At 37.8% G+C, this 11,257-nt stretch overlaps 1 protein-coding gene across 1 annotated transcript; it reads right to left on the bottom strand.

Annotated features, from left to right (window-relative positions):
* Window positions 1–2,899: 2,899 nt before the first annotated feature.
* On the bottom strand, window positions 2,900–4,767 carry LOC140172542 (uncharacterized). Its single transcript, XM_072195687.1, has 2 exons — window positions 4,760–4,767; window positions 2,900–4,028 (listed from the first exon to the last, which is right to left on the bottom strand). The coding sequence occupies exons 1-2, from the start codon at window positions 4,765–4,767 to the stop codon at window positions 2,900–2,902; spliced, it is 1,137 nt and encodes a 378-aa protein (XP_072051788.1).
* Between the last annotated feature and the right edge of the window lie 6,490 nt (window positions 4,768–11,257).

Consider the following 11,257-nt stretch of genomic DNA (forward strand, 5'->3'; position numbering starts at 1 on the left):
TTCTATAATATTCGTTGTAACATATATACGTTATTTGATCTATTCCCATTCTATTTCCAATTATTGTTTCTACAAGATGTTCTACGTAACATATTATCGATTTTACGTCATTGAACATTTGCGATGCGGTGCGATGCCGCACTGCATTGTACTGCAAACTACTGCACTGCGATATCGCAACAAAGTTGAATACATTTTAACTTGGAAATACGACGAGTTGCGTTGAGTTGCGGCAAAAATAATCGATATATCGGTATCGCAAAGCAACGCATCGCAAATGCGGTGGTAGTATGAACGAACCTTTAGAGTGTATAGTTTTATTCTTTGCGATTTGACACAATGGATTAATTAACTTGTGTTTTTTTAGGAGCATCAAATGAGAGAATATCAAACTGGACAATATTTTAAGATGGAATTTGTTTCCTGAAAGGGTTCATGTTATTTCAAATTCTGTTCATTTTCCCCATTCCTTACAACAGTAATCTTTCACTAAATAAAATATTTAGCAACATTACACTCTGACTAACAAAAATATTCTCTAATGCTTGAAATGTATGATGGAAGTTCACTCTGACTTTATTGGTTACGTATGTCGTGATCACTCTAAATAAGGAGTGAAATCATACTCTTTCAAGAGTGTCAATTCATTCTTGAAAGAGTGTCATTTACTATTTTATGGAGTGATGTGATCATTGTCATGATTGTAGGTAATCCAAAGTGTGTGAATCACGGAGCTATCATATTCGCGGAGGCGCAATAGATTATGTAACGCATTTTAACTTTGTGCCGATTAGAAGTTCCGCCAAGCTATTCATCGAGAGGTACCTTTTGTTCAGGACAAAATAGTTCCACCGTTAAATCGGTAACTAACCTGACAGCGTATTAACGCTTTACCAGGCAGGCTACTGTCAATAAGTGATCAAAAGAATATCGTGTGAAAGCGCCCACTTGAGTGAGAGGTACCCATTGTCCTTATTCAACCCAAGGGTGTGACTGAGTGTTCGCCAGCACACAAAATCACACTTCACCGTCGGAGTACAATTATTTACCACCCAAATTTATTTAGGCGCCTCATTTAAATCAATTCAATACAGTTGCTGATCGATTACCCGTAACAACGTGCCATGGCTGCTATGTATATAGGTCTATCTGTGTCACTTTCTATAATAATTAACTCCTTCGCAGTAGGCCTATATACTGTTATCATGATTATAGGCCTGTTCAATAAAGTCAAATGGGTTTCTTAATATCACGAATATCCATTTTAAAAACCAGTAGAGGCAATTGAGGTAGTGAAGGAGGGGTCGAGGGGTGAAAAGAGGAGAAGCGGATGGGTGATCGAGATTGTAAGGAGGGAGGAAGACAAAAAAGAAAAAAAGGAAGAGGGGAGAAGGAGAGAGAGAGGGATAAGGAGAATGATGGAGTGACATGTCCCTAAAGTGCATAGGCGTATAAATCCGGGGGGATAAATCCCCCCAATATTTTGCCAGGGGTGGTCCATACAATCACACCCCCCAAGTTGACGCCTGTGCATGGGTTTCTGTCGAAATCAACCTCATATTTGACCATATTAGCCACAAAAATGCCATTTCTTTAGTGCTTCGTGCGAATTTATTCCACTTTTGTCCCATATTTCACCAGTTTAGTTTCAATGGGCCTATGGTAAAATTTTTCTCGCGCATTTGTCCCATAAGGTACAGGTACTGGATTCACTATACCGGGTAGGCCTACAAAAATATCCCACCCCCATGTCAAAAAGAATTCTACGCTACTGCTAAAGTGTAGGCATAAGAAAGAATAAGTGCAGAGAAAGGAAAAAATAAAGAAAATAATAATTATTATTATAAAGTCTGCACAAAAAGTAACTCAACTGTTATAAATACACAGTAAAAAGCTGCGTCGGCAGTGTGATGATGAATACAAAAGTAAAAAGTAGGAAACTACCGTGAAGTATATAAAATTGGGCGAGCTTTCGGCCATAGGCCTTTTTCATAGCCATGATATAATACTTGAAGGGCCTAACGACGGAAAGCGGGAAAATCAACGTTCATTCCTGAAGGCGTAAGTGTTCCTAAATTGAAAATTAGCTGCTGTTCATCTTTGCGGCGACTTGCCGTGTTACCGTGGCATTTTTTGAGTCCAGTAATTTGCATGTCTTCCTGGCTGTGACCATTCGTTGAAAAATGTTTAGCAACTGGTTTGGTGATGTCCCCTCTGTTGGTATCTCTGAGATGTTCCCGAAAACGTTCTGATATCATTCGTCCAGTTTCACCGATGTACACTGAAGCGCATTTTCGACACGTAATGGCATATATGCAGTCCTTAGTGGTGCAAGTGAAGTCACCCTTGATGTTAAAGTTATCTTTGGGACCGTTGATTGTAGCAGTGTTATAGACAAACCGACAAGTTTTGCATCGCGGTCTCTTACATGCGGTCATGGAGGCATTATCATGCTTAGGTGTGACTAGGGAGTGGACGAGAGAGTCTTTGAGGTTTTGGTCTTTTCTGTACGCTTGTAGGGGAGGTGATGGGAAGATGGCATGAGTAGCTGCATCCGCGCGAATTAAGTGGAAATTCTTCTGAACGATTTTGGCAACACGTACGTTCAGAGGGTGATATGTGAGAACCAGCGGGACGCGATCGGTGTTGGTGGCAGGTGTAGGTTTGATAGCTTCTTCACGAGATATTCTATCAACCTTACGCTTAGCATCTTTAGTGATGTGTTCCGGGTAGTCTCTCTCGTGGAAGAAGGTGCACATTTCAGAAGCTCGGTTCTCAAAATCTTCATCTTCACTGCAAAGACGGCGAAGTCGGAGAAGCTGAGATTGAGGGATAGAGTTTTGCACGCCGAAGGATGTGATGAGGAGTAGGTAAGGTAGCTATGGGAATCGGTAGGTTTTTAGTAGACGCTGGTTCTGAGTTTGTTGTTGTCTTGGTTGACAAGGACTTGAATGTCGAGGAACGATAGCGAGTTATTGGAGATTTCGAAGGTGAAATCTAAGGATGGATGAAATGATTTCACATAATTGATGAATTTCTCCAGGTCATCGCGAGAACATGACGAAAATCCGATGATGTCATCTATGTAGCGGCGGTAGAGATCTGGTTTGATACCGTTATACTGGGAGAAGATTTGATCCTCTATTATATAACCCATGAAGATGCAAGCCATGCTGGGGCCTAATTTAGTCCCCATGACGATCCCAGATTTCTGGATGAAGTGCTTGTTGTTAAACTCAAATGACGAAAGTTTGAGAACTAGATCAGCAAGCCTAATCAGTGTAGTGGTGCTGGGTCTGTTGGTGGATGGGGTGCGATCCAGGAAGTATTTAAGAGCAACTAGAGCCTCATCGATGTGTATGACCGTGTAAAGCGATTTAACATCCATAGTAAACAGAAGTCGGTTAGGTCCAGAAAATTCAAAATGATCGAAAATACGCAGTGCATCATTGGTATCTTTGACATACGATGGCAGAGACTCCACGATCGGAGTGAGAACACTATCAAGATAACTTGATATCAGTTCAGTGGGGTAATTACACGTAGATACTACTGGCCTTCCTGGGGTGTTGGCTTTATGGATTTTGGGAAGCAGATAGAAACGAGCTTGGCGGGGGTTGGTGCAAATAAGGTTACATGCGGATTCCGGAAGATCACCATTATCAATAAATTCCTCAACAGTCCTAATAACAGTGTCGTTGTGATCTTGCGTCAAGTCTTGTTGGACCTCCTCGTAGAAGTCGGCGTTACTGAGTTGTCTCTCAGCTTCCTGGATGTAAAGATCCTTTCTCAAAACTACAATCGCGCCACCTTTATCAGCTGGTTTAATCACAATGTCAGGGTTGTTGCGTAGACGGGTGATCGCTTCGCGTTCTTTAGAGGTGATGTTTACGTTTTTGTAGATGTAAGAGTCGAGAGCGGGGTATTGGCCTGGTAGGGGAGTCCAGTTGGATCGTTTTGGATTAAGAGCTTCAAAGGGGTCCAATTCTTTGGATGTTGATGTTTTATCGTGGAAGAAAGCTTTCAGTCTATAGATTCAGAACTAATAATTGTTTTCACAATATTTCAACATAGAGAGAAGTATGATTTATTTACGAGCATTTTGATACCCCATTCGTCAAATGTCGTTCACTATTAACAACACAGTAGTGCTTTTACAGAAAAACACCAAAATTTAAAAGTTGCAGTTTACAGCGATCAATGGTTATAATGCCAGCACTGTAAACACGTAAATCCCGCCATTATCTTCGCGCTTACTTCAAATCAATACAAATAACTGCAACTTTTAAATTGGCGTATTTTTCTTTCAAAACAATGCTGTATTGTTAATATTGAACAAAATTTGACAAATGGGGTATCAAAATGCGCGTAAATAAATCATCCTTCTTTTTATGTTGAAATATTGTGAAAACAAAGTTACTTTTTATGCAGACTTTAGAAACTAAGCATATAACAGTACTAGGCAGCCATTCAATGATGCCAAAACCTTTATGCGTTACGTAATTAAAACACCCAGTCAGATGTATTTCACACCTGCCAAACACAAGTAACCCAATTTCGATAACTGGACGTTGAATGTACACTCTCATGAATATTAATTGGCAACATTTTCCAATATGTCAGCGCTCAAATCGGACACAATAGAACAATAGACCCTTCAGTGCGTTGGTGTGAATACCAAAGGAGTATACAAAACATGGCCAGGCCAGGCCATTATTGGCCTAGGCCACAGTTTATATGCCCTTTAACCTAGACTGGCCTGGCCATACTGCAGTTACTGTCCGTTTTCCTATACACAATACACAGTGCTCTTTCCCATTGACGCGTGACCCCTACAAATAGCCCTACGTTAAAAGTATGGGGATATGACTAGTTAACGTCGCTGTGTGAAAAATAACCGGCCAATATTAAAAGTACTCTTCTAGAGTTCTAGAAAATATAGTTTTTAACATGTCCTAAATTTTTAGCTAATTTAGATGTTTGGAAATATTCGTACTTTGGTGTTTTAGTTAATGTTATAGGTAATAGTACATTGCCTAGTTAACGTCGCTGTGTGAAAAATAACCGGCCAATTCTAAAATTCTAGACAATATAGTTTTGTAACATGTCCTAAATTTTTAGCTAATTTAGGTGTTTGGAGAGGGTCGTACTTTTGTGTTTTAGGAAGGACATGTAAACGACAGATAACACCAAAAATATGAAGAAATTATTTTCAAACCGTGTTAAGTCAAAAATCATTATGTTGCTCATTTTCAAGAATGCTGGTTTACAAAAAGCACGCCATTGTCTGATTTCGTGAACAAAGCCACACATACCATTGTTTCCTTTCGTTTCCTTTATAATCGGTTACCCAACTGAAGCTATGAATACCAGCTTTATTGCGATATCGCACATGAAAACAGACACTTGTAGGCTACTTGTGCACAACCAGAGAAGATCCGATTTAATCAGTTGAGCTGTTTCAATGAGTGTTATCTTGGTTTAATAGCTTTTAATGGGGTTAAGTCCTGCAAAGGTCGAGATGAATTCTACTGTAGACATGACTGCATCATGCTATGTTTTGTACATACTCGAATTTCAATAATCATGTTACTAATAAAAGCTGTCAGGTTTGCAATAGAACTTCGTAAACACGTTATTCAAGAAATAGCAAAATGGTCGTGTTATTTATTGTGTGATCTTCACAGGAATATACAAAACGTAATTAAATTTTGGGTCGCAAACACTTCGCAATTGGGTCGCGAACCTTAACTAAGCAAATATACTGCGCCAAAAAGTATCCGTACACTTGGGAAAATAAAACTAAACCATATTGGGGTAAATATGTTTGTTAATAGATGTACTATCTAATCCTGCACATTATGACACCGCATTGAATCCAATGTGACTTCAAGAAGTAAAGTTACAAGCGATTGAATAGATGAAGGTCCAGTTTCAAAAGTGACAAACTGGCCTATACAAAGCGCAAACAGATTACAACAAGCGCAACAAAGAGACAACACAGTTTCTTCAATGAAGCGTTATTTAAAGCAGTTTTTATTTCAGTTTTTACTTCCCTGTACTTTTCATAACTCTCATTTTATTTGTCAGTTCTTTTGTTTCAGTTTTCTTTTATTCCTTTTGTTTTAAATTAAAGGTACGCATGAATTAGCCATTCACCACTCTCAAACCAGATGTTTAGTATGTGGAGGTTTGAATAGGCCAGTTTGTCAATTTTAAAACTGGACCTTCGTCTATTCAAATGCTTGTAAATTTGCTTCTTGAAGTCACATTGGATTCAATGGGGTCTCATAATGTGCAGGATTTGATAGTACATCTATTAAAATAAGAAACCCCAATATGGTTCAGTTTTGAAATTGTGATTATTTTTCCAAGTGTAAGGATATTCTTTTGGCGCAGTATAATACAAATTAGAATATTGTATGAAAAGTATAAAAAGAAATACAAGAGAAGAGGTTTCCCTCTTAAGGGCTCTGTAACCCATCTTTGCACATTATTATGTTTTGATGAATCCAAGTGTGTGAAAATATTGGATCCAAAACATAATAATGATAAAATTGGATGCTTTACGCCCAATATTTATAGGTCTCGCTATGAGGTTTATAATATTGGACTCACCTACGTCTCGTCCAATATTTTAAAACTCATTGCTCGACCAATAAATATGGGCTCATTAGATCCAATTTTATATCAGTATTCTTTGCGTGACATGAGCAGACAGAAACACCCATTTGCATTTTGGAATTTACGATATAATACATATTTATGGTAAATTATTAAAAATTGATAGTTTTGACATTTAACAGTCATCAAAGTAAACTTAGTAAATCTAATGATATGTACTTGAAGTATGTAGCTGGGAAGATAAGCCGACCATCGTGATGAAAATGTTGACATTGCGTATTGAAGATATACAGGAAGTTTTCCAAAAGACCTAAAATGTGAGTTGGAAACTTTATGTATATCTTTTATAATTTTTGGCATATTGAAGCAAAATTGGTGAAATATGGTACAAAAATGTATTTTTTAGTTTAAAATGGCCAAATGAGAGGGCGAGATGGCTGAGTGGTTAAAGGGCAGGTCTATAGCAAAAACAAGTTTATCTCTATTCGAAGAGAATAATTATTACATTACAAGTTGACACTTGTTGCAATTTTTTGTGCGTATTTCTCCTGAAAAAGGAGAAATTGTGTGGGTAAAGTTCAGCCTCGTACGTGTTCTTCCCCCGTTTGAAGCGTACGTGTTCTCCCCCGTTTGGCTGATGACGTAGGTAAATGAAGCGGGCACAATATCACGCTCTCATCATATAATCACAATCACTTTGACAAGTTTGACATAGCAACAAAGTGTTGTACTATCACCTACCATAACAATGCTGCAAAACAATATGCACACCATTGTTCTCATTTCGGGAACAAAGCAAGCACAGTATTGTTACTATGCGATTGCTTTGTAATATTTCATCCATCTGAAACTATAGCATTGCAATATACAGGGAAATCAGATACATCAGTTTGTGGATTTAACACGGTTTATATGCTAGTCTCAGATGAAATTCTAAGCTCAAATTATGTATTTATTTTTTAGGCCTAATATTTCTCATGATATTGATATACATATGAATCGTAATATCACAGTTCGTCGGCTGTATTCCATAGTGGCGTATAGTGATTTTTGGTCATTTTTTGAAAATTGGCACATATGTTTTTAATGATGTTCTCTTTCATTTTTCTAAGTCTCATCAGTCATAATTAGCTAATTAATTAGTAATTAATTAATTAAATGTGGCGTATAGTTACAAAGTGACATTTTTTTGTATTCCATAGTGGCGTATCGACCATACGCCACTTTTTATACACATTTTATAATTATGAAATATCGGCAAAAATGAAAAACATCGTATGTCATAGTGGCGTACACGTATCGGACCTATACGCCACTATGGAATACGAACGACGAAAAGTAACGCCATAGGGATTACACAGCGACCGAGGTGGCGTACGGTTAACGTTAGGTTAGGGTATTGCGTTTTGTTTGTTTTCCATAGTGACGTATAGTTTTATTTTCAGTTTGCCAGCAATAGTATGTATTTATTTCTTTTGAAAAATATATAACAATAAAATCTATTTAGTTTACTACAGAAATTTCACATCATTTACAAAATATAATGAATGTCTGATTTACACAACTCGATTTTAAATTGGCATTTCTTCAAACCCGATTTTCTCGAAAAGTTGTTTATTCGCCCCACTATACGCCACTATGGAATACAGACGACGAGTTGTCTTATATATAAAAAAGAAGCGGCTGATTTTATCCATATGTTTAAAAACCATTAAATTTGTAATATAAAATTTGGATTTTTTTTCTGTGAACAACAACAGTATACGTTCTGTCCATTGAGAGCGTTTATAGTCCCTTTTCTTAAAGCGGGCATATCTCATTTCATGACGTCACCGTTGTTCTAGGCCAAATCTGTCTCGTTCGAAGGAACTCACCGCTTAAGTTGGTTTTTGCGGAATATCAATTTTAAACGTCTTATTTTCTCAAAAAAGGAGTTATTTTCATTGTCCTCATAATATTAGCTTGCAAATGATATGATGTTGTTTTCGCAATAGACCTGCCCTTTAAGGCGTTGCGCTGCCGGCCGGGAGATACGATCGACGAGGGTTCGAGCCTTGGGCTTGCCTTAGGTGAAAATTCTCTTCCCTCCCAAAAAGTTCCTATATGGTCAGGAATCCGTCAATTCAGTTATTTAATTTCAGAATTTAATTGAAGAATTTCTTCTCGCCCCCATACATACTGCAGTTACTGTCCGTTTTCCTATACACAATACACAGTGCTCTCACCATTGACGCGTGAACTCTACAAATGATGTACGTTGGAAGAATGGGCACATGCCTAGTTAACATCACTGTGTGAAAAATAACCAGCCAATATTTTAGCTATTCTCCAAACTTCTAGCAAATATATTTCTCTAACATGACCTAAAATTACAGCTAGGTTAGATGTTCAGAAATAGTCGCACTTTTGTAAAATATGAGTGAGGGCAAGGCATAGCTAGCCAACTCCCCGTGTTAATTGAATGGAGATTTGACCGAAAATATTAGTATCGGACCGCTCACTTCTGAAGGATGCCACTAAAAAAGGGTATATAAGCTACATTTTAACTATTCTAAATAGGTTCTAGAAAATATAGTTTTGTAACATGTCCCTAATTTTTAGCTAATTTAGATGTTTGGAGAGGGTCGCACTTTTGTATTTTAGGAAGGATATGTAAACGACAGATAACACCAAAAATATGAAGAAATTATTTCCAAACCGTGTTAAGTCAACAATCATTATGTTGCTCATTTTGAAGAATGCTGGTTAACAAAAAGCAGGTCTTTGTCTCATTTCGTGAACAAAAGTACACATACCATTGTTTCCTTTCGTTTCCTTTATAATCGGTTACCCAACTGAAGCTATAATACCAGCTTTATTGTGATGTCGCACATTGAAAACAGACACTTGTGCACAACCAGAGAAGATCTGATTTAATCAGTTGAGCTGCTTCAATGAGTGTTATCTTGGTTTAATAGCTTTTAATGGGGTTTAAGTCCTGCAAAGGTCGAAATGAATTCTACTGTAGACATGACTGCATCATGACACTGCTTATCACGTGCAGACATAGGTAGTGTATGTGCTTCACGTAAAGCTGTTGGTCCCGTGTACAGGAAGAGTCAAACCCTGTGCACGTTAAGTGTCAGAGCTATTCGAAAAGAGAAGGGGGACCATCCCCGGTTCTGATATCTGCAATCAATCCTAGGTTCCAGGATCGTGCATAGGTAAAAAAACTGTGCACGTTAAGCCCGTGCGACAATACTCAATTTGAGGTATGCACGTATATAGGAAGAAGAAGAAGAAGAAATGACAAGGTTAACTTGGTCAAAAACCCACATACAGGTTTGAACCAGTAACGAACAGGAAGAAGGACGCAATGACATTCACATTGACCTTGCTTGAACATTCTGTGGCCGGATAGTATAGGAAGAGTACAACCTTGATATCTCCCGGATAGACACCGGATGGATACGTGCGTAGGAGCTCGTTGACGTTGACCTACAAATATATCCGTCCTATAAGCTCGTAGGCCTAAAAAACTTAAAAGCTTGTTTCCAGTAGCTTTTGTTTTATATTTATGTTCATAAATCATTAAATCCATAAAAAGAAACTGAAGTAGTCATTCTAGTGCTGTGGTCACTGCTCATGTGGTATTGACATGAATCATAGCAATTGAGAGCAATGCAGGCGAAATTAAATCTTTAAATGATTCTCAACCATAAAATTAGGATTTGTATAGGGTGTAATTTTTGAGGGGAGGCAACTAGACAATGGGTTGATTTTGGGGTCCATTTGGCCCATTTCATTAAACATTTGTCAATGTACCATAAATACATGTATAGGGTCCACAACATAAAAGTACCCTCTAAATACTTCATTGCGTTTAGTCACAATGGTTCATTATGTAAAAACAAGAGACCGTTTTAAACAGTGTTAAAAGTTGCATCTGAGTCCATATGAATCAGCTATCACACAATACAGTAGGCCAGGTCTATTCATGTGTTTGTTAAAGAAAACCTGACTGCTATGGACTCAGGTGCAACTTTTAAAACGGCCTCTTTTCTTACACAATTAACCATTGTGCCTGAACGTAATGATGTGTGACGCTATAAATTGGTCCACATGTGTAAAACAATTAGGGCTATGCATACCGTTTTACATTATTACATTTCATATTTTTCAACTTATTTTAAAAAGTATTAGTTGTGGACCCTATACCTGATCTGACACCCGGCATTGTTTTGTTTTAGATCAGAGCTTGTTTATATACAATGTATACACCTATCCGACTTCGCCATTACTGCGGTGTCCCCGATGTAAAACTGCGGTGTCCCGAGGTCGGGGGTTCCATCCATTATTTATTGTGTGCTATACATAATTGTACCCGGAATTGTACACAACAGTGATATTCAATACACAATCATGAGTATTGAATTACGAATTAAATCTCCCGCTCTGGTACATCTGTGTTGCCGTCAATAGAGGGCCAAATACATTAAACGCTACTCGGATTGGTGTATATGCTTTTTTCTTGAATTATTTTTAAAAAAAAATACCGCATTACGCATTGCAATTTTCAGACCCGCTACAGGAAACAAGCTTTGTTTGGCCTTTATAAATACTTGATTGCATGCCCACATGAAAAGTTATCTTT

The sequence above is a fragment of the Amphiura filiformis genome, chromosome 16 (genome assembly GCF_039555335.1).
Source record: "Amphiura filiformis chromosome 16, Afil_fr2py, whole genome shotgun sequence".
Lineage (NCBI taxonomy): Eukaryota > Metazoa > Echinodermata > Ophiuroidea > Amphilepidida > Amphiuridae > Amphiura > Amphiura filiformis.